The sequence below is a fragment of the Gouania willdenowi genome, chromosome 12, assembly GCF_900634775.1.
Source record: "Gouania willdenowi chromosome 12, fGouWil2.1, whole genome shotgun sequence".
Taxonomy (NCBI): Eukaryota; Metazoa; Chordata; class Actinopteri; order Blenniiformes; family Gobiesocidae; genus Gouania; species Gouania willdenowi.
Genome location: NC_041055.1, coordinates 14,496,657 through 14,520,575, shown reverse-complemented (window position 1 = coordinate 14,520,575; position 23,919 = coordinate 14,496,657). Strand labels below are relative to the sequence as shown.

At 38.8% G+C, this 23,919-nt stretch overlaps 1 protein-coding gene across 2 annotated transcripts in view; it reads right to left on the bottom strand.

Annotated features, from left to right (window-relative positions):
- Nucleotides 1-23,919, bottom strand: part of unc13bb (unc-13 homolog Bb (C. elegans)) — a 91,548-nt gene that overhangs the window by 39,741 nt on the left and 27,888 nt on the right. For both annotated transcript variants that reach the window (XM_028463654.1, XM_028463655.1), the window contains exons 4-10: nucleotides 22,497-22,614; nucleotides 22,195-22,318; nucleotides 18,259-18,332; nucleotides 18,068-18,113; nucleotides 16,065-16,278; nucleotides 2,584-2,877; nucleotides 2,395-2,485 (exon numbers count right to left, since the gene is read on the bottom strand). In XM_028463654.1, coding sequence (XP_028319455.1) covers nucleotides 2,395-2,485; nucleotides 2,584-2,877; nucleotides 16,065-16,278; nucleotides 18,068-18,113; nucleotides 18,259-18,332; nucleotides 22,195-22,318; nucleotides 22,497-22,614 — 961 coding nt within the window. The remainder of the gene's footprint in view (nucleotides 1-2,394; nucleotides 2,486-2,583; nucleotides 2,878-16,064; nucleotides 16,279-18,067; nucleotides 18,114-18,258; nucleotides 18,333-22,194; nucleotides 22,319-22,496; nucleotides 22,615-23,919) is intronic.

Genomic DNA, 23,919 nt, shown 5'->3' with positions numbered 1-23,919 from the left:
AGGTCTCAGAAAGTTTCTTTGCACTTTGGAAGCCCAAAAGAGTCATAATTAAATAAATAAAAACAACATTTTGAAATAAATACCATTTTGATAAATAAACAAATATATAATATGGCCATTAAATTGTTAAATAAGGTAATATTATTATGAAATACGTTTTCATATTCTTAAATATCTATTTCCACAATGGTCTTTTTTTTATTTCATAATGTCCTTTTCCACAATGGCCTTTTTATTTCATAATGTCGTTTTTCAGCAGAATGACTTCGGTCTGTCAATCAAAGCTAGTGGGTTGGACCTCGGCTTCATCCTTTAAGATCGATTAGTTTTCCTGGACATCGGTCATAGCAACGGGAGGGAATATAAATAAAAGTATTATTAATAATAAAAAATAAAGCAAGAAAAGTGCAGTGAGATGTGTCTAGCTTGAATGTATTCATTTTGAGTGACGGAGCAGGTGCATGCGTGTGGCCGATGCGCACGTGTGTGTGTGTGTGTCAGTGGAGCAGATGTGTGTGACAGGTAGCTAGGTTTATGTTTACAGTGCAGGTAGTTCATAAAGTACAGTTCTGCAACACCAACACAGCCTGTTGTTTCTGCACTGTTCCACTTTTAGGATTTAACACCGGAGGCGGAGCTACATTCAGCTCCGAAGAGTAAGGACCTCCTTTGTGTCCCCCAACCACGGTTAGGAGATGAAAACAGTAAAGGTTTTAACAAGAGAATTATAACATTACTGAATGGATATTTACCTGCTTTAGGCTTGCAGCTTTTTGGCGTCAAAGGTTGTCTTAATAACCACGGAAGAATGTACGTTGTAACGAAAAAACTACAGATCATTTACATAAACCGAATGGATACTATGAATTTTAAGGGTTCATTTCTCACTAGAAATGTCATCAAAACATTTCTAAAGCCAGAATCTCTCTTGAAATACGGCAATTTGCTATTAAAATATACATGTCCGCCATGTTTTTCATTGCCTGTGGGTGGAACACGGACCCTCAGCGTCGAAAACAAACACCTTAACCCTAACCCTAAAAAGGCCATTGTGGAAAACGACATTATGAAATAAAAAGACATTTAATAATAATAAAACGTATTTCATAATAATATTACCTTATTTAACAATTTAATGGCCATATTATATATTTGTCTGTTATTTATCAAAATGGTGTTTATTTCAAAATAATGTTTTTATTTATTTCATTATGACTCTTTTGGTCTTCCATAATAATGCATCAATCTTAATAAAGTATGCCTGGAAAAAAAAAAAAACAACAACAAAATAAAACACCGTGGTCCAATTTAAGTGCACCGAATCTTGTTGATGTTAAAATCCCCTTATAGTTGCGGGTCATTACATACAAGTATGAGGATGAAATTCCAGCTTTGTTAAAGTAGCTTCACTCTCATCCTTCCTTTTAATGTTCCCGTTAACTCCCTTTCCCTTGTTTTTTTACCCTCACTAGGGCGTAACACAGCCCTCCCTTGAAATACTTTTCCCTCTGATAATGTTTCATTTATCCTTCCTTAGGGAGGGCTGGTGATAGTCACACAAAACTAAGCAATATAATAAATGCATTTTATTTTTTGCAAGAATAAAACAGGCATAGCTGTCGCCAAAAGATTGCAATACACATTTTGTTAACCTGTATGTAGACAAAAGGAGAAAAAAAAAATAAAATAAAATAAAATAATTCCAACTATATGAGATTTCACAACACAATGTTACTGTATAGAATGAGAATAAAAGTCAACTTTATTTGTCATTGCACATGTTACAGAGCAACGGAATTTCATTTCAGTCTCATCCCGTCCAAGAGACAATCACATATACCGGTTTAAACTAAGTATGACTACTTTGAAAATAACTACACTTTTTCATATAGTATTTTCTAATGCATTTCTCTGGCAGCATAATCCACAACAGTCCTAATGACCGGTAGAACATTATAGGGACTGCAATGTGTGAACCATCCATTATTGCAAATTATGGCTTTCCAAAGCGGTGAGTGACAGGCCTAAATCAACAGAGCGCCGTGTATACTTGAACCATTCAATTAGAGTTCTAAATAAACAGATACAATTAGCCACTGTAGACATGCAAAGAGAGTATGCAACTTAAACAGAAACAAAGGTAGCCTGATGACTTGTAATGCATGATGCACATTTGTATTAAAGATGAGCAACAATACAACCCTTTTGCAGCAAGATAATTACCACAGCCTACAACTGAACTTCTCTGAGATGCTTTTTGTCAGAAAAAGCCTAGTTATTCTAAAGCATTTGCTTATGCATGCAGGGAGGTTTGACTCAACCAGTGTTAGCTTGTGTATGCATAGGAAAATACATGAAAAACAACACTGAAACCATCGTGAAAGAGCTGCCTACCTCTCGCAGTTGAAGTTGGACTTTGTTAATGGCCTTCAACCATCGAACTCTGGATAGTGTAAAAGGTAAAGGTGGTCCATCATCAAGGAATCTGCACAAGATAAACATTTACAGAAGAAAACCAATGAGTGATACAATTATTAGGGTTTTTTGTGTCTTAAATAAAATATTTTTATTAATAATTTGTACCTTGGCAGTTTGGAGAATTGTTGCTCTATTGGTATGTCACTTTTCAAGCCCTGTTCTGCCTCAGATGACAGTTTCTGCCTTTTCTGCTCATTGGGTGTCAAGTGTCCGTTAGTGGAAGGATGTCCATTAGTGCGTAGCTGCCCATTAGTGGAAGGGTGTAAACCAGTGCTGTGATAGGAGTGGAATGACTCCTCCAGTTCTGTCCCACCAGTGCTCTCATGGCCAGTCTCACTAAGCTGGGAGCTGATCTGGCTCAAGTTTCCCGATGATCCAAAGCGACTACTGTCCGCTGGGCTACAATGTGGAGAAAGGAGTGTGCAAAGAAAATCTACATCAGAAATGGGTAAAAACCAACAACTACTAACCTGTACTTTTCTATTTCATTATAAAAACGTAGATAAGAGGGGAATGTTGAAATTGTATTTCTTCAATTTAACGTCAGAGATTTAAATGAAAACAATTCCCTCTCATCTACACAATTGAGGATTTTATTCAAATCTGTTTATTGATAATTTCTCTAAAGATACTACAATATAAACACACACCACTTTTTTTTTCGCTAAAAACCATCTTGAATGTAATATGTTTGTTTGAAATATGACAGAAATTAAATAAACTTTATTCTAATGACTACACAAATACTTTTTTTATAAACCTTAAAAGTTACTTGAAAGTTTCTACAATAATGCTTTTGAATATTAATAACCTTGCATAAAAATGTGAAATGCAAATAAACTTATATTCAATGACTGAAAAGAAGATTATGTAAAATTTCCAGAACGGATTGCGATGGTAAATGTTAAAAAAAAAGGTGAATGCAATGAAACCAATTGCAGAGACTATGCAAATCTCTGTTAAAGAAAAGTATAGAAAGGGTTTATCCAAATGTCTCACATCAAACACAAACACCCAGTAGCATGTTAAGCTATGGAGACTGGACCCTGGAGCTGGACAAGAAATATTTTTTTTAGAAATAGGTAATGCATCATAAATGGTGCAAGGGTTTACCATTTATTATGTTTTTACTAGCCTTTTAGCATTCAAATGATCCATCTTGGACTGGTTGTCCAGCTGCAATCCAGAGGTAGCACCAGCAGAGGGCTCCGTTTCTAAAAGACTTTCCTTCTCCTTTGGGGTGAGGGATACTGAAGGATCTACTTCAGGGGTGGATAGACAAATCTGAGGGTTTTCTATGTAATTTCTTAAACCTACCAGATCCGTTTTTTGTGCCTCTGTTGTAACCATCTGCTTGGTATGTATTTGATAACTGGCTGTTTGGTTGTTTGTTTGAGGCTGAGATATAATAACTGGAGCAGTTTTTGGTGTGAAAGGGTCCATTTGCCAAGGGACATTTATTTTTGTTCCAAATATTGAAGAAACATTCTCAGATTTTTTGTCACTAGTGTTTCCATCTTGAAAGAGGCCACCAGAAAGACTTTTTAGTCCTGAAAATAGACCACTAGCTCCTTCTGTTTGAGGTGCTATGGAAGGTGTTGATGTTGCAAAGAGGGAACCAAAATGATTTCCTGTATCACTTGGAGTTGATAGAAATCCAAACAAAGATTTTGTTTGAGGAGGAACTGCAGTGTTTTGTAGCTGTTCAGATGAAGAAGCTCTGTCAGTGTTTGTTTTTGGCAAATCAATTACCACTGATTTGTCAATTTCTTTCATTTCTGAGTCTCCTTTAATAATCAGGGGTGTCTCTTGTATCACTGCAGCTTTAATGGGTGAATGTTCCTTAATTTTCATGTCTACTAAATCAGCAATGTCACTTGTAGTTTCCATCGATCCACTAGTAACAGCTATGTCCAGAGATTCTGGCTGAAGTGACATCGCAACAATGTCTGCTGGGACAACAGATTTTGCTTGCTCAATGACTCGGAAGGAAAGTTCCTCTAATTTATTTGTACCAGTATCAGAGCCAAATATTTCTGCTTTTGGCGACACCATTTCATTTTTATTTGGTAGATGTTGAGCTGTATCAGGTGTTTTGGGTTTGGCCAGTACAGTTTCAGGTGATTTTGGGGATGCTCCCATACCCCCAAGTAAAGATCCACCTAGGCCACCAAGAATTGATGATCCAGTCTGTGCCTCAGCAGATCCCCCAAACATTGATGTTGCTCCTGCACCTCCAAAAATCCCACCCAGTAATGATCCACCACTTTGGGTGCCTGCTGATTTAGGAGCAGATCCTCCTGCAAACATTCCACCCAAGATTGAGCCTCCAGTTGTGGAAGCACCAGATTGAGTACCAGGTGATTTAAGAAACCCTCCCAACAAGGATTCTCCTGGCTGGGAAGAGGGTGTTTGAGCATTGGATCGTCCTAAAAGACCTCCTAATAGAGAGGGCCCACTCAGACCAGTAGCAGTTTGGGATGTGGCTCCAGCAAGCCCAAATAGTGAGGTCTTCTGTTGTCCCTGAAAACTCTCAGAAGTGGACCCAGAAGGTTTAAACAGGGAAGTCATGAAGCCTGTAACTGCATCTGCAGCTGAGTCAGCAGCAGATTTCTCCAAAATTGGAGGTTTTTGCTGTGCTGGTTCCAAAGGTTTCGCTGAATGAGTGGAGTCTAATTTATGGGGTGTTGTAACTTGATAATTTCCTTCAAGTAGTTGTGTTGGATCATTTATTGCAAAACTTTTAGGCGTAACTCCTTCAACTAATGCTGTTGGTTTGATACTTTCCTGGGAACTAACCTCCTCTGCAGGTATTTCATCAGTTCTTGACAAACTTGGTTCATGAGCCTCAATTGTACATTCAGAGGATTGCAACATTTCTCCTTTACTTTGGGTACTAGTGTCAATTTGCTCTGTTACAGTTCCAGTTTCAAATTGTTTATTATCTTCAATTGGTTTTGGTACAATGGTTACACCTGCTCCAGGCTTGCTAGGAGCAGCTGTTGTGGTTTTTGTGTCATCGTTTAATGTTGGTGCAGCTGTTATAGAGGATGTTACCGGTGAAGATGATCCAATTACTGAATGCAAAATTTTGCCAGGCACATTATTAGTAGAACAAGTTTCAGGTAATAATCCACCTTGAACAGAAGCAAAAGTTTGTGCCACTGGAGCCTGTGAAGTACCTCCCAAAATCCCACCCAATATGGAGGTCTGATTTTCTGGTGTTGAGGTCTGGGAAGCTGCCCCGCCAAATAATCCCCCAAAAGACCCACTACTCTGAGGGGTTGCTGTTGAAGTGGACCCTCCAAAAATTCCATTTGAAGATCCAGTAGGTTTGAAAGCAGATCCAAATAGCCCTCCTAACAATGTCGTTCCTGTCTGAGGAACAGAGCCCTGGGGTTTTGTTGATCCAGTTGGTGAAGAGGTTTGTGGCGTAGACCCTCCAAATAAACCACCTAGTATACCTCCCGTTTGAGAAGCTGGAGTTTGTGATGAAGATCCTCCAAACACTGCCCCTAAAAAAGATGGTCCAGTTTGTGCAGAGGATTGAGGGACTGAGCCTCCAAAAACTGAGAATACACTCTTGCCAGATGGTTCTTTCTGTCCATTAGTTTCAGGATCAGAACCTGTTGTGGAAGAGCCAGACTGACTGGGGAACGACTCTGTGGTTGGATGAGAAAATAATGAAAGCAAAGTTTTTCCTGAACTATCAGAAATAGACGCAGTCGCCCCACTAATTTTGGATAACAATCCAGGTGGCTCCGGAGATTGAGGATAATTACAAGGTACATTTTCTGTTATTGTTTGCTTAAGCACGGCGTCGCATTTCAAATCAATTTCTTTTGATGCAATATCAGTGCCTTTTATCTCTGTGGCCTCTGTATTCTTGTCTGTGGTGGAAGCAATAATTGCATCTGATGGTGTGTCTGGTACACCATCAGATGAGATACTATTGTTGGTAGTCTCTGAAAGTTCATTAGACAATTCCCTTGTAGCTTCTGCTTCGTGTACATTGCCGGCTGTACCAGATGATTTCTGAAAGGTACGTTGTTGAACCTGTTTGATCTGTGTCTCATTGGTTGTAGGAGAAAAAGAGGGTGAACTGTTTTTTTGTGGCGATGCGAATATTTTAAGGGACAATGATCCAAATGAAGACGACACATCACTTACTCCTGTTGTTTGTGGAGCACTGGGTCCACTAAACATAGAAAGTAAAGATTTTCCAGGACTTTCACTTGAAGCAGAAAAGCCACTAAATACACCTCCAAGCACAGAGGAAACAGTCTGTTCTTGAGGCTGAGGTTTTTCTTGTGGTTTTGAATGGGTTTGCCATTCTCCTTGATGTGATTGTGTCTGAGCTGGTTTTGTTGTTGGTTGAGTTTGCAGGGGATCAGGTGCACTAAATGCTGAAAAGACTCCTTTTATTGGAGTTTCTGATGAATTTGGCAAAATTCCCCCAAGAAAGGAGCCAGTTTCAGCTTGATTCTTTTGGTTGCTGGTGCCACCAAACATTGAAAAGAATCCTGTAGATGGAGCCTCTTTTTGTGGTACTGTGCCCTGCTGATTAAAAGGGAGCTTTGTTTGATCAGAAAGTTGAGAAGGAGGGGCTGATCCTTCAAGCTTTGAAAGTATTTTTTTGCCAGGTGTATCTTGTTGAGGTTTTCCCGTTGAATTTGGGGAATGTGTCTGCTGATTGCTTGGAGGGGTAAACAATGACAATATACTTTTACTAAGGGATTCCTCCTCTGGTGGTTTGGTTGTGTTTGGCGATTGTGATTTGTGACACTGGGCTGCTGCTGATGACCCTGTAAGTATTTCCCCAATGGAAAATCCAAACAGTCCACCAGATGGCCTATTTTCTGCTTCTTGTTTTATTTGTCCAACTTGTGGCACAGTGGCTGACTGGTTTGGCAGGTTACCTCCCATAACATTAGGGGAAGAATTTTTTGATGTACTTTCTTTTAAGGGTTGACTCGGTGATGGAAAAGGCATTGCACTTTTGCCAATACTTTTTTGTCTTTGTAAATTCTGGGATTTAACTGCTGATGTCAATGAACCCTCTGTAACACTTGATTTCATTGGCTGTTTTTGAGGAGCGGTCTCTGTGCTAAATAGGCCACCAATTGATCCAAAGATATTCAAAACTCCAGAAGTTTCTTTATTTGCCGAGCTGCTGCTAGTTAATGTTTCAGTGCTGCTTGCTTTAACTTCTTGACTGGGAGATGCCTGAGGAATTTTCTGGGAATCAGCTTTTATTTCCTCCATTCCTACAGCAGATTTAAAAAAGTTAATGAATCCAGTCTGAGGTTGTTCGGATGATATCTCCACTGGTTTATGCACAGGTTTACAATCTGCAGTTTGTTCAACTGGTTTACAATTAGCTTCTTTTGGTACTGGTATATTTGATATTGTTGGGGGGGCTGCTTGCTGAACCAAAGTAGTCTGCCTTAAAAGTCTCGGCTTTTGTGAGTTTTGTTTTGAAGGTTCACGTATTTGAGTTGTGGGCACTGTAGGTAAAATTCTTCTCTGTGGGGAGGCTGGCATTTGATTTTGTTGTTTCATTTCTTCCTGTAGACCTACAGGAACAGATGATTGATCCTTGACAATCTTAGCCTTTAAACTTTGGAATCCTGATGTAAGAACATTTTTAGATTGTTTGCACGATTCTTGATCACTAGTTTTCTTTGATTCAATTTGTGAGGTTTTGTTAACAAAAGATGATATTAGGGTAGAGATTTTATTAGTTTGCCGATTTGGCTGTTCGTCTCCTGGAAACACTCTTTTTTTCCATTCTTCTTCTGAAATATCATCGACATGTCTAACAGTTACAGCAGTTGATGAACGTCGCCTCTGGCTAGGATGGTAACAGTTGTAAAGAACGTGTTGATTAGAATTTACAACTGGACTTGAGTTTAAAGAAACTGCAACCTTTTGAGCAAGAAATGTCTTAGTTTCATGGTTGTTCCAATTTGGGCCATTAGGACCTTTATTAGAACATGACAGGTCAATTACACCATCATAGATATTGATGGGGTGTCTTTGATCTAATCTTACTTTGTTTAATCTGTAAGATGTCAAGTCAAATCCTTGTTGACTCTGTGACAAAAAAGAGTTCTCAAACATTTGAGAGAACTGCTCAAGATTTAGGTTCATTATCTGATTTCCTTTTCTATAGGCAGCAGACAAGTCAAGTGGAGCATTGAGAAGTTGGGAGTCACTTTGATCTTGACCTGGAAGCCATAAAAGCTCATCTTCATTGTAAAGTGGAATTTTAAAGCCACAAAGTAAAACCATTTCATTGAACAGCCAAGCACTCGGATGACTCTCCAATTTATTCTCATCTCCCCAGGATTCGTCTTCAGGGGCACAGGCATATACATATGTACCTGCCGCATCAGTAAGCAAAGCATATATGTATTCATGATCTGTGTACACAAAGTAACCACAGTCACCATCTTCTGCTGGCCACCACATTCCTTGCTCCAAAAGAATGAGCCACTGCTGGTACCATTCGCTATCTTCAAGGAAAAATGATTCATCAGTCTCTGTATTAATACCATTAGAATGGTTTGAATCTAATGGTCTATTGAAATTGAAATGACTCTTGTGAGAACTTTGAAGGCCTGCATTATTCATTCCACAATGCCAGTTTGCAGAATATGACAAGCTTGGTGCAGTTTCCTCATAATAGCCCTCATGATATGAAACACCGTTCAAACTGTAAGTGCTGGTATTATTAACTGAATTGCATCTTCCAAGGTTTGTATCACTTGGTTTAGTTGTCAGATTTAACACACCTTCCTGATGAGATGAAAATACTATATTTCCCAAATCTTCATAGCTGCTCCATAACCTCCTTTTAGGATATTGATCATCACTTCTCTGTTCTTCAAGCTGAAAATGACTAATTTGTTCTTGATGAGACACAGTACCATGACTTTCTGTATTGGAAATTTCATTATTGAGATTTAAGGAGCTAAGTTGAAGAGAAGATGCTGGTGAAGTTGTGCTTGCACAATTTTGTGTATAGCCTTGATCGTCCCCTTGGAATTGGTATAGAAGTGATTCATTTTGAAACTGCTGCCAAATGGCACTCTCCTGAATCCACTGGTTTTCATCGTAGGAGGGACTTACAGCATAAGGAGATTGATTTGTACTTGAAGCTCCAGAAAGAGAGGGACTGCTTCCACTAATATACGGCCTGATCATCACTGAAGAAGTTTCACAGTTCCGAAAAAGGGAATGGATATTCCCAGTACTATAAGCCATTTGGTTAACTGAACGCAATGCCCCAGAACTGTATGACTGTGACAAATTACCTGTGCTAAATGAGGAGTATGTTGCCTGACTTTGAAGAGTTCTTGCAAAAGTAGCAGATGTTCGCAAGTCTAAACTTTCAGTATCAATCGACACAGGAGCAGTAATTACTGCATGTCGACTGGGACCATGATTGAGAGCCCCCTGTGTAACTGTGTGTGTGCTGTCACTTTCAATTTCCATAGAGCGTCTTTTGAATTCACCTGTGTGTATGTCTTTGAACTTTGATAAAGTTGTATGTTGTTCAGCACTGTGACATATCAGCTCTTTTTTATTATTCTGTGCCTCTGTTACATTTTTGTTTAACAGTGCAGATAATAATCCTTGTTGAGTAGTAAGTTGATTTGTAATCACCTTCTCTGTATGTTTATATGAAGGCTTTGTAAAATTGCTATATGCCTGTTCTTGCTGAGAGACCTTCATTGTTTCTAATTGTACTTGTGATTTATCTCTCACTGATGTCTGATAACGTGTTTCAGTGATTTCAGTTTGTTTGGTGAATTTGTTAAATAACCCTGAGAGTACCCCAGACTGATTCACCTTTTCCTGTTGTGTCGATTCATTTAGGCTAGGTGGCACTTTCATTTGTAGCTCAGTCTCATGAACATTTTTTGTCATCTGTTGTTGAGATGTTACATCTGAAGAGGATTTAAATAGTCCAGAGAGAAGGTGGCTTGATTTGGGATTTTGTGTTCGGCAAGTTTGCACTGACTTTTGATCAGAAACTAAATCATTTGGAGGTATGTTTTGCTCATGGCTAGATCTACTAGGGGGGGTTCTGCACTGCTGAACTGAGGGTTGAGTTTGTGCATTTACATTGTCTGCTGAAGCAAATTTAAAAAGACTTGATAAAAGACCTCCTTGTTGGGAGGGTAGTTGCTGAAGTGGAACAGTCTGTTGTCGAATAAAGCCTGATTTGGGTGCAGCCTTTTGGACTTTTTGCTGACTTGGAGCTCTGTTCAAGCTTGAAGTACTTTGATTGATAATGTGTTGATCATGGTGAACATTGTTATGTTGATGAAGTGGCTGATTTCTTGAAATAGTCTCTGTTGACCCATGTTTTGGCAGGCCAGACATCCCTCTTTGCTGGATGTGAGTTGGCTGAGTTTCACTTGAAAGCTGCTGGTGTGCAGAGTGATGGGAAAATTGTGATGGGTATTCAGTATTAGGCGGTTCATACTTGGGAGAAACCTGTTGTGAAATCTGTTGTTGTTGTGAGCGGCTTGATGTGTCAGTGGTAGTTCCGAGCTTTAGAATACCAGAGAGCAACCCTCCTTGATTGGATTGATTAGAACCTATTTGAGAAATGTCATCAGCTGACCTTCCTTTAAAAATACCAGATAGAAAACTTTGTGATTCGGGATGATCAAGAATTTCAGGTTTCTGACTTGATGTGATTTGGCCAGGTGGTCCTTTACTGCTTTGTGACTGCTGATCATGGCTTATACTCGGATTTGAAGTAGTAGGAGCAGTACCAGGGTTAAATATGCTGGAAAACCATCCTTTCTCTGTGGTTTCTTGGGACATAGAAGACTGCTGTGTAAAGGTGCTGGAGTGTGTTAAAGATGAACTTTGATATATTTGGGGGACATTCTCTGTTTTTACTGAGGCACTAATATTTCCAGTAGAGGAGAACTTGAACAACCCAGAAAGCATTCCTCCTTCAGATTTCGGCTGTTGTTGAACAGAGATATTTTCAGATGAATGAAAAGGCAATTTGATTTTACTACTCGATGACAGATCATCCACTGGTTGTTCTGGTTGTGGGGAATCCGTGGTTCTGAAAACTGGGTATACTGCTACAGATGTAACCCCTTTAGGAGGACTTGGAGTAGTAGGTGTAATAAGGGATGTTAATGATTTCCGAAAAGGGCTAAAAAATCCAGTGTTTCCGGTCTGTGTTTTGCTAGTCATCATTTCTGGTCCTGAAACAGGCAAATTAATGTCTTTATAAATAGGCCCCTCTTGTGTCTGATATAAATTTTTACTCAAGCTTTGTTTCAAAGGTTTTTCTTGAAACAAACTTGTTTGATCATTTTTTCTACCCTCTACAGCTGTATTTGACTGTGTACCTTGTTGAATATATGTTTCATCCGTTTTATGAACCCAATGACTTTGAGGATTTGTGACATCTGATACTGGGTTAAATTCTGCTGATTGTTCATTGTTGCCTGTTGAAAAAAGCTTCAAAGGATTTAGTTTCCCAAAGACTGAGTTTCCTGGAGCACTTTCGGATTTAGATGCTATATTGTGTACATTTGTAGTAGCTTGAGTCTGATCTTTTTTTGCAATGTTAGCTTCTTGAATATGACATCTTGTTTTATCATTGCATGATTGAGAAGAAGGCAATGAATTGAAGGAGCATTCAGGAGAAGTTTCCACTGGGGACACAACAGCAATAGGGGCTGAGCTATTTGATTTTGGAATAAATGACAGTAGTTTTGTCAGCCCAGAATGTGATGGTTGTGCAGATGGTGCTTGTGAAGATAGGGCATGCTGTTTGGTACCTCCTCCGACTTTGTCAGTGATGGAAGTAAACAATGAGCTGACTGCGTTTTTTACCCCTGAAATACCTTGATCAGAAGCAGGACCTGATTTGGGATCCTTTGATGAGCTATTCTGGTCTTCTCCAAAAGAATCAGTTCTATTACTACCTAGGGAAGACAACCTGGATTTGGTAGATTTAGGAAGGGAGCCATACTTGCTTATCTCCTCCTCCTTTTCAGCAAGATATTCAGAAACAGTTTCAACTAGACATTGAAGCTCATCCATAGGGTCTACATATTCATCACTTGGTTCCTCTACTGGGGACAGCACAGACTCTGGAACCCATCCTCCAATTTTAGATTTCCCCCACTTCTTCTCCCGAAAGCTTAGCAAATTCTCTCGGTGTCCTTCATAGGAGAAAGAATACTGATCTCTGCAATGATTATCTGTGAAACAGTCTTCAGCCATTAAGGTGATGTCACTAATATCCTCATCTGTTCCTAAGGGGTAGTGCAGACTCTGAGAACTCTCTAAATCAAACTCAAACCGAGTCTTCAGTCTAGCATCTTGCTGCTTTTTGTAAGCAACATAATGTTCCAAAGTGCTATCCAGTTCATTTTTAGCCCACATTTTTGTCTTATAAAGGAGTCCATTCTTATAGGGCTTGAGGCATGTAGTAATGCGTTCCTCTTCCTCCTGCATTTCAGCCACATGGCGCATAAACAGTTCCCCTCTCTTCTCATGGAGAAGTGCAAGGTCCGATGGGCTTGTTTTCATTCTTGGATTGTCTGGCTCTGAACTCAGTAACCCTCGCGGGTCTATAATCCTTTTCCTCCGTCGTCGATCAATAGTATCATACCCTTCAAGGTAAGGGGCAGAGAGATGTTTTGACGTTTCATGAGGGGTGTGCAATGAATCAGGATAGGGCCTTCCAATCCGGAAGATAACATTATCTTCCTCCTGGTCTAAGAAGTCACTAAGCTGAGGCTTGCTGTGTCTTTTGTATCTGTTTTCCCAGTCTTCAACCCCCATGCCAGAGTCAACAGGTATAATTCTGACTCTTCCTTTATGGTTTAAGGATCTTTTTTGGTTTGGGTAAAATGTTATGTTTATTGCAAGGAAAGGGATGGAAATGAGGCCAGAGAGGAGGAAAAAGAAAACAAATGCAAAAACAAATAAGAAGTTAAGTAGTATGACAGTTTCATGCAAAAGAAAAATACATATATTTCATTCAACATTTATGAAAAAGCAAAGCAAGTATGAACAAAAACTCATCAGTCATCAGTGAGACTAAAAATATAGGAAACGAACCTACAGATCTTTCCCCCCCTTTTTTTGCATACCACCTGAGATTATTGATTTTATACATTTTCACCTTTTATGTGACTTTAAACTTAATACTCAAACAACTTGATTATTTGTAGGGGAAATATTTGTGCATACCACCTTATCATTAAGGATCATGTAAATAAATATTATCCAACACATTCTAACATAGGTTGAATAGCAGTTTGGGTACACTTAAAATAATTAATAGCACCTTGCAACCATAAAAAGTCCAACAAAAGAAAGATTAGCCTTAACAACTGGAAAAAGTAATAATGGCACTGACATGAATGAATTGCATGCTTATCTAAAATCTTCCAAATCCTAAAAGACGGTATTACAGCAAAATTTTCAAGAATTGAGGGATTCAACCAAAATAACTAATTAAATAATGCTGGGGTTACACAGAGCTCAGACACATTCCAAACACTAAGAATCTAAATTTCTGAGTATTTATAGTTGAGGTAAGAAAAATAGAATGGGTCAGTGGCAACATGTCAGGGTCTGTGACGCTCCGTCAAGTAAGTGGGTGTGACCTGCTACGCGCCATTGTGGGTCGACTAGTCACAATACAGTATGCGGCGAGTGTGGTGAATGTTGCCGAATGGGTATATATTTGGCTCCACACACCCAACTTCATCCCATCTTGGACAGTTCACATCGCTACACATCAGCACATCAGGCTGATGTTATGGAACTGTCCTACCCCCAAAACTTGTGTTAATATGTCCCCCCTGATTGCATTAACTCCAGTCCCTTCACATCTTTGTAAATCATCAAAGGCATAGTCAAGATCCAGTTGACTTGCAGTCCTTAATCTACGTTTGTGTCTATATTAAATGAGTGCTAACACCACCATCGTATGTTTGTTAGGGAATGTTCTTAATCGCTGATGAAAAGCACATATCTGCCACTGAGTCCCATCCGGTGTGTGACAGAGGGATTGCCCCATGTAAAAGCTTTCACACCCAGATAAACAGGCTCTCAATACTAAAAGCAACATCAACAGTGAGTATTTGCTTTTTTGCTCTTGTATTTGCAGATCAGATCTCCATCAGGCAGTGCAGACGGATTTGAAGCGGCCTTAGTGGTGCTCAATCACTCAATGACGAGTACACCAGATTAACAACTAGTCTATTTGTCCTATACAATAAGGGTTGAAAACCGCTCCCTCGGTGAGAGAAGCCTTATCTTCCATCACCACGTGACGTAGTTAGGAGAGCAGGTGGCTAGCTTGCGCTACCATGAGGCAGCAAGCACAGGTGCGAGCAGGGATGCAGGCCAACGTGTGCTGGACCGTCTGAGACAGCGTTGGTTTTTGAGGCGGTAGTAGTATCTGGAGCTGGAGCCGGCCTACACACTTTTGTGAGAGACCAGAGGCAGGACCGACGCACGCACGGGCCCGTAGGTGCCGAGGGCAGTAGGACCGAGACGACAGCAAAGTGTGCTGAGGTCAACGCACCGGCCTTGCGGCAAGGAGCGTGCAGCGGGGCTAACACCGGAGTGAAAGAGCTGCTGGGGACCAACGTGTCCAGGAGCAATAGTGTTGGAAGGAGCTGTCAACCGTAGCTGAGGCCTGAGGTTCACTACCTTTTCGGCAGTGAAGGACAGCACCTACCAAGCAAAGCAAGGTAAGAGCTGTGTTTTATCTATTTCGCGACCTGTTGTGGTAAAGAGCAGGCGCTAGTTGTGCCAGTGTCCGTCGACTAGAATAAGGAGAATCCGCCTGTGGACAGTTAAGCTGGCAAAAGAACCTGAGATAGCTGAGAGGAAAAGAGGTGTTTGAAGGGTGCACGTCTGTCCGTGTCCTCCTTTTATAGGAGGTGGTGACCTCAAATCAATTCCCTTTCATATGATGATTATCTTCCTACAAATGATGACTGTAAGATTTACCTAACACGGAAAATCTTGACATAGCATCAAGCTACACTTTAATCAGATAACTTATTTTTAATGCCAAAATTAAATAAATCAGAAGGGAAGTGGTCTCCAGCTTAAATTAGCGACAACTTCACCTGGAGGGCCAACACTAACAGCCAAGTAAAGAGGGCTGGGGGACTCAGTCCTGACCTCATTCTACAGATGTGTGATGGAGAGCGTCCTGTGCGCTCTGCATGACATGGAAGCTGCTCTGTGGCAAAGAAGTTGTCTCCACAGATTGGTCAATGCCACACAAAAGTCTCATGAAGGACCCTGGCCACCCTGCACACGACCACAGTACCCCCACTCCTCAGGAAAATTGCTGCGCCTCAACAAAAGTAGGACCACAAGAGCAAGGAACAGTTTTTTTTTCCTGAAGCTGTTAGACTGTTAAACACTGGTGCTGTTCTGTATTTTTTTTCTTGTAACTTTTTCGAATGAATACATAAAAATAAATCATGTAATTACATTGTATAAGAGCTTTAAAATTGAGTGCTGCATTTAAAAAAAAAAAAGTGTATGGCTTTCTATACTACCTGCTTCCTCTCTGGTCTTTGTAGTCCAAGTCAAAGCTATGGATGGAGTCCGTGCAGCAGTCTGCCTGGTGCTGAACACGAGGACCCAATGGATACTGGTGCATGGACGAGTTGGGCTGAGCTGTTGTGTGGTACCGTGGAGGCAAACTGTTACTGGTCTCACTGCGATAGTCACTATCTCGGTCATCCACAGCACTGTCCTGGTCATCTAAGGCTACAGCAGGAAACAACAAGACTTTTTCAGGGCATAGTTTACCTTTTTACTGGCAGCAAGTTTTAAAATGGTCTTTGACTAATCACACTAATGCAAAAGGGGCAGCTTGGCAGGAATTTTCATTTGGACAAAATATTAGGAGTGGCAGTCAAGCTGAAGATGGCATATGTTAGGCTTGAAGGGATACAAACACCATGCAATTTAAAAACAAAACATGACTCATCTTTTATTAATAATACATGTAATAATTTCATTTGTGAAGCACTTTTCAAACTAAAATCCTAAAGTGCTACATTAAAACAGTATTGCAGTGATTACCACAAAAAATAAAGTAGGAAGGGAGGAATTAGAGGTTGCAAAAGTAATAAGAATGCAATACAAGTGATGAGTAAAATCATGTATAACTTTGCCTTTTGTCGAACGGCAGGGAAGATGTTGGAATGACTGCCATTTCCACAAACTGCCACCAACCTGTACATTATGTGGAACTGGTGAAGCTAGCCAAAAAGCAGTAGCAAGGTACATTTTCTTCAGTGTTTTATAACACTTTAATGGTGAAAGTTAACTCCACCCTTGGGGAGAGAATGTAAAAATCCCATACCAGTGCTGTCTATATCATTATATTACTATTGTCTATAGTAGCGACTAGATGGAAATCCAATGGTTACAGTTTGATAATATGAAAAATAATCCATTAATTAGCAAAACCTGAATAAATACTGATGTCTTGAAGGCATTCACTGCCTGATTATGATCCACAATAAATCACTTAAAGATTTAGAGCCCCTAATTTGTAACACTGAAGTGAAATTTAACAGAACTGTTCTACAATATTATAAAACATTTCTGTTGATGTGGAGTCTTTCAAAGTGATGAATTCAGTGAGCATGACGTATACGGAATAAAACTCATAGAATAGTATAAAGAAATTTAAAACCTTACACATCCTAAGATGAAAAATAATTTTCTTATTCAACCAACCTACCATGCCAGTCTTTTCTTAAAGATAACAGAACAGCCATATTGAGGTATTGTTTGTAAATGAAAATAATAACTTTAAAAATGTGCTTAATGATCTGATGTTTTTTTTACTTTGAGTATGCTAATATTTATATATTCATCATATTTTGAAAGCTACATTTTCAAATGAAATGTAATCTATATAAAGGTTTGCATTGAACAGCCCCTTAGAAAGCAAAATTCAGAATTTGATCAATTATCTAAGATTTTCAAAGATGGAAAATGTGTGTACAAAAATGTAAATCTCAATTTTACACTGCACATTAGCGAGAATAAGGAAAAAGTAGGGACAAGATGGTAAGTAAATAGACCACATGTGATGTTATTAGAGGAGTTGATAAAGTAATGTTATAGTAAAAGGCTTGATGAATTACATGTTAATAGGGGAATGTGGGGCAAGAATGACATGCAGAGGGAACCGAGGTTTGGCTGAGGGCAGAGAATGTCATCAAAGTGTGCTACATACTCAGTGGGTCGGCCCATCCGAAATAGTTGCCTGGTGAAAGTGCAGATGTTAATGAGAGTGAGAGGTAAGTCAAATGTGTTAGAAAAACTATCAGAAAACAAAAGTGATCCTGAAGTTGGGAAACAAAAAAAAAAGCAACAGAGAAAACCTTAAACAGCCGACCTCTCAGTTACAACTGGATTTACTATTTTTACTACTCTGCAGGTGTGTCATGAAAGGAAACCAAATAAAGCAAAGGCCTACAGTGTAGAGGATGGATATCAGGCTCCATCTAGAGGCCAACATTTGCATAAGTGCACTTACAGCATTGGGAGGCTACAAAGGGCAGTGGACCATTCTGAATGTCATCCTAAAGAAAGTGAGAAAAAGATTTGACAAACAGCTTCAATTACAATTAATTTTTCCACACTTATCACATTTAATATAACAGTTTAAAAACAAGCAGGATACATTTCCCTTTGTTCAGATTAAAACTTGAGCAAACCAAGCTTTACCTCATCATGGATTCCCATGGTGTTGATCCGTTCAAGTTTGCCAGTCCAATACTGTGCCTCATCATCTGGGATGTCTAAAACAAGATATACAATAAAATATATAAATCAAAGATCGCTTTCCAGCATATATTAATGCTTCTTAAATTTGCAAAAGTTCATGATTTCTATTAGAGGTGTCCCGATCCGATATTGATATCGGATATCGGTTCGATATCAGCCAAAATCGGACTGCATCTAAAATCACCGATATGAGTGCTCCGATAAAAAAATTTTCGCTCCAGCACTTCTATCCATAGATGACTGTGGTTCACACTCCAACAAAGTAACCTACTGTTGCTGACCACTGTTCTCTGTTTGAGTAACATCACTTGATCAAGTCTTTTCTAACATTCCACACTACAAAATAAGTAATAAAAGTACAGTATGTATGATTTGTGCTGATATCGTATCAGATCAATATCGGTATCGCCCAAAATGCAAGGCTGCAATGGTGGTATGATATCAAAAGTGAAAAAAGTTGTATCGGGACATCCCTAATTTCTATAGGTTGAAGCATAAAGACTTTCATATCATGTGGATGTCACTGAAGCTGCAAGATGCAAAGGGACAGCTGTCTGGAAGAGAAAATATTCAGTGTTGCTGCCCTGGATCTTTGCTTATTTTATTTTACCACATATTATTTAGTATTTGCCATCTAAATAAAAAAAGATTCAATTCAATTCAACTTTATTTATATAGCGCAAAATACAACAGTCATCTCAAAGTGCTGAACAAAATATAAAGTCCATAGTAAAAAAGAAAGAACCCAAGCATTTAGCGACAGTGGGAAGAAAAAACTCCCTCTTTTGTATTGGAAGAAATCTCCAGCGGAACCGGGTTCAGAGGTGGCAGCCATCCGCTTCGACTGGTTGGGGTTAGTGAACAGAGGAGCAAATAGGATAGGATAGAAGGATAGTAGGATAGTTCATTAGGAGTGTCCCAGATTAAATAAAAAAAGATTGCTATATGGGTTATGTAATTGCACTATTTATAATTATAAAGTAAATGAACACTTACACAAGGGAACAAATTATTAGCATTATTATTAAGATGGCCTGCATAGGAGCTCAACAATTACAACAAGACATGTTTTACACACAATATAAAAATGTGCAAAACCACTTGTTTTCATTAGTAAAACTTAAAAAAAATGTTTTGAAAAACTAAATGGCAAAAAAAAAAATCTAATTTACAAATTGATTTCTAAGCAAATGTAAACTAAATAATTCAAATAAGATTTCTCAATCAAGACAGCATGTAAACCTATCACATGTTAGAAATACTGTTTATCGGATGCACTCAAATACCCTGAGATGGACTAAGTTCTCTGTTGGGTAACAAAAAAGGTAAAGGTATGCTACATATAGACCCTATTGTACAGATGAATCTGCTACGCACAGCAGGCAGATGGACATGAAAAGGCAACAAACAAAAAGACCCCAGCTTCACAGACACCCCCACCCAGGGCTCAACTGAATGGCTTTGGTGTCAGAGTGTCACGATGGGCTCCAGCAACCATTAAAGGTCTATTCCTGAACCAGAGGAAGAGGCCTACACAGTGTTGACTACACAGTGGGGAGAGGAAACAGAAGGTATTTTACCTTCAAATCTCAACTGGCACTCAGTTTAAAGCTCTCCTCACTATTCATTGTTCAAATAATTACTGTATGTGATCAGCTGCTTGGATTACGTGTACAAAGAGCAGATAGACTCCTCGTTATCATTAACAAATCATACCAGGGTTGGGGTCAATTACAATTGTAATTGATAATTAATAAAAAAATATGGTGCAACTGTAATTACAATTTTTAAAATCTGTTGTTTTTATAATCGTAATTAAATTTCAATCGAGTTCAGAGAAGTGACTTTGTAAATGAACAAACCTAGGGAACCATGTTACAGTTCTATGTACAGTTCTACACAAACATAGTTAACAATAATTAACATTTGTTTCTTATCAAGCTTTCCCACATTTTACCATTTTAAAATAATTTAAATCTAGGGGTATACTGACACAAAAAGGGCTCAGACGCTCACACAAAAATATTAAAACCTGTATTTTCATTGATTAGGAAGTAAACCAATAGATAGGGAAGAAATTAGATGATAGATAATTGTTTTTAGTGTATTTTACAGCTGATTTAGGACCGGTTATCATAAGAGATGCTAACAGAAAGCTAACACAAGAGGAAGGTTAACTTTTATTATATTATTTTCTTCAGATTCAGTAATTGTGATTAATTGTAATTGAACATTAGTCATTGATGACTTTCTGAGGATAAAAAAATAATTGTGATTTAATTGTAATTGGAAGAAATGCTGGTCGCTGTGATTGTAACTGCATTGCAATCGAATGTAATTGACCCCAACCCTGGAGGGTTTAGCTTAATCTACTATAAACAAGTGGTTTTTTTCCACAAACAAAAACAAAGGAAAATTACAGAAAAAAAGATAACAGTGAAGAAAAGTAGTTAACACAATCGGACAAACTTGTAGCATCGGTGGCATCATGTCGATGTATCCTGACGCACGGCAGGGACGACTGCTGTAAATAACTACGTTTTCATTTATTTATGTAATTACTGTGACCACAAAAAAAACACTTTTTTTTTCTGGCCTTCATTTCTCACATGCATCTCTTTCTTGTTCTGAAATTCCTTTTTCCTTGTTACGATCGCTGAATCCCATTGGTCAGCAGCTCATTTAAGTGCAGAAACCATTGATGAACTTCTTTGCATTGACCATTTATGGTAGAATGTTGGTGTGTCGAGGGGGGCATATGAAGTGAATTCTCATGTGCCAACTTCTAGCTAGGCTGTGATTTATAAAAGGAAAAATGCGTGCGGGTGAGCTCCACACAGTTTTATAAGTCGGAAATTTATTTTTGAGTAGATTTTTGACATACGCTCATTTTTAGTGTAGATTCTACTCAATGTTTTTGCCTAACTGCCACTAGGGGGAAATTTTAAAAAAAAAGCCTTGATTATGGGCGTTGCTCCTGGAGTAGTTAAGACACGCCCAGTCACAGCAGCCCCATAAAGCTGTCAATCAGTACTCACTGAGGGGTGCAAGAAGAGGAAACCTAGCCCCTCCTCCAATCTTTTATAGGAGGGGCGGGGCCAACAGTGACTGTTAATGACGTCACTGATCCAAAAAGACATCACTGATGTAATCTGAGCCACACTGGGAGCCAAAAAAACAATCTAATCTCAACCAATAGCAAAATTAAATTGCTGAAATTTTACAACTAAAAATGTTAAATTTAAATACTTTGACTAAAATGTGAAGAGTAGGATTAGATCAATAAACTACATTAATTCATACCTAATCATATAAAGCAGAAAATAGTGGTTTTAGGGTGAAGTTAAACTTTAAGGGCATTTAATATTATTTTTTTTATTAGATGACTGTTAATTTTTTTTTTAATAGTTTTTGTTGTTTTGCATTTCCAACACTTTAAACAATGAGTTGAATAAATATGAACCCATTTATTAATTATTTGTAAAGACGTGACCAATGACTCGTGCTTGTTTGTAACCTAATGTTCTATCTGAGAAGAATACTGGGCACGAAAGGATTGCATAAGACAAAAGGACACCAGTTTACAATATGTCACCAACTTCTGCTACATTGCTCCAGGCTATGCAATCTCAGAAATCGACCGCTGCTGACTTCTTACCAGAATAAACATTCTTGACCTTTGTGTAACTCAAAGGGTCAACGTTTGATTTGACCCTGGATAAGCACAATCACTAAAGGACGTCTACAGCCTACACACTGCAGTCGAGAGATGGAAGTGCAAATGCAGAGCTAAAATGTTTCACATAAGAACCTTACAATTAGGTTCTTAGACTGTTTAAGAATCTCTAAGTCTGTGCTGAGGATGCAGTTTCTCACCGAAAGGCAGCTCGAAGCGTGTATCCAGCAGGACTCGATGAGGCGTCGGATTCTTGGTGCCATAGATTTCATCTGCTTTCATCAGAACCTCTGCATCCAGATAAAGCCAGTCACCTGATCCCTCCTACAAATAAACAGGAATATCTATTATTTATTTATCATTTTATTCCAAAGCCATTTACAATATTCTATCGATAGTGCTTTATTTATGTGTTTATTGGGCCTAAATGTGTTATTGCATCGTCTGTGTGGGTTTATATTTGGTTTATACATGTTTCTGTGGGCTTCTGTGAACTTCTAACCTCCTCCGAATGTCGAATACACTTCAGAGGAATCCAGGTGGTTCCAACCATGGTGTCCCAGATGAGGCCTTTGTTCCACACCTCAACAATAAGTCCCAGGTCCAGGCGATTGATCTCACTGAAAAATAAAGTAAATAACATTATTAGAACAGATTGCTTCAGACTAATAACACGGCATTCTAAAGGGCTCAATTTCAAATCTTTGTTTTTACTTTTTATTAGGCCGGGCTACCGAACTCAAAATACCACTCACTTTGTTCTTGTTCTTCTTCTTCTTCTTCTTCTTGTCTACACTAGTTAAAATCGCTACTCCTCTGGTAGGTATAATCTATGGATGTGTACACATCGATGCTCCCAGCCCGATTTTAGATTTAGGACCCCAAAAGGAAAAAAAAAACCGAAAATCGATTTCTCATTTATTTTCTAGTCAAATATTACGACGGGTCATTTTTTAAATGACTACTCCTCCGTTAGTTCTTGTTAGATCGGAATGCAGTTTGGTATGAATACTCAATGAATTAATATGATGAGACGCACAGAGCCCTTTTTTTGAAATGGGACCCCCCATTACCAGTAATTTTGAAATTTATGGGAACATAGTCGTGTGGTATATCGTTTCAATGGTAATTCAACATAGATTACGATTATGCCTCGCACAATTCGATTAGGGGCCCGAGGGGCCCTTTTTTCGGCAATTTCCATATTCTATGAGTGGATGTCAAGAGCCTCTCAGAGACCTTTTTTTACTCAGTGGAACCGAGTCATTTGACTGAATTCTCAGAAATGTGGTACGTGCTATTCGGCGAGGAAACGTTCCGCAGGCCCGGCCGTAGTTCATCCAAACTTTCATTGATAGCTATTTAATATTGAAGGTTTTTAATTACATTGGTTGTTGAATTTTGTTCTTAAAGATTACCCATTTCTATCTATGAAATCTTACAAGAACTGGCACTGATCCGATCCGATCGGGACATCCTTAAATTCAATTCATCCTTTATTTCAATTAAATTCAAATTTTAGCAAATGTTTGACCCGCTTGGTTAAATTTGGCCTTGCTTGACAAACATTTGCCAAAAAACCATTGAAGGCCTTTTGAGTCATGGGACAGGCTATACTAGAAAACCCACAACAGCTAGAAAACATTAAGCAAAGGGTATATTACTTTTTAAAAAAGGCTGCATGATGAGTGCATTTGCATAGTGCTCTGTTGCATTTTTTCTATGGTCAGACTGAACAAAAGAGGGATGAGAGGAATGATAATCAAAGACAGCAAATAATTGAAAAAGGAGAGTGGAAGAGGAGGACTGTTGAGTATCCAGTGTGTCCAGGTGCACAGATAATGGCCTACTGAATCAGTTTGAATAAATTACGACAACAAGGATTTGCGGCCTCAAATTTCAATAAAAGGCTTCAGTTTTTAATG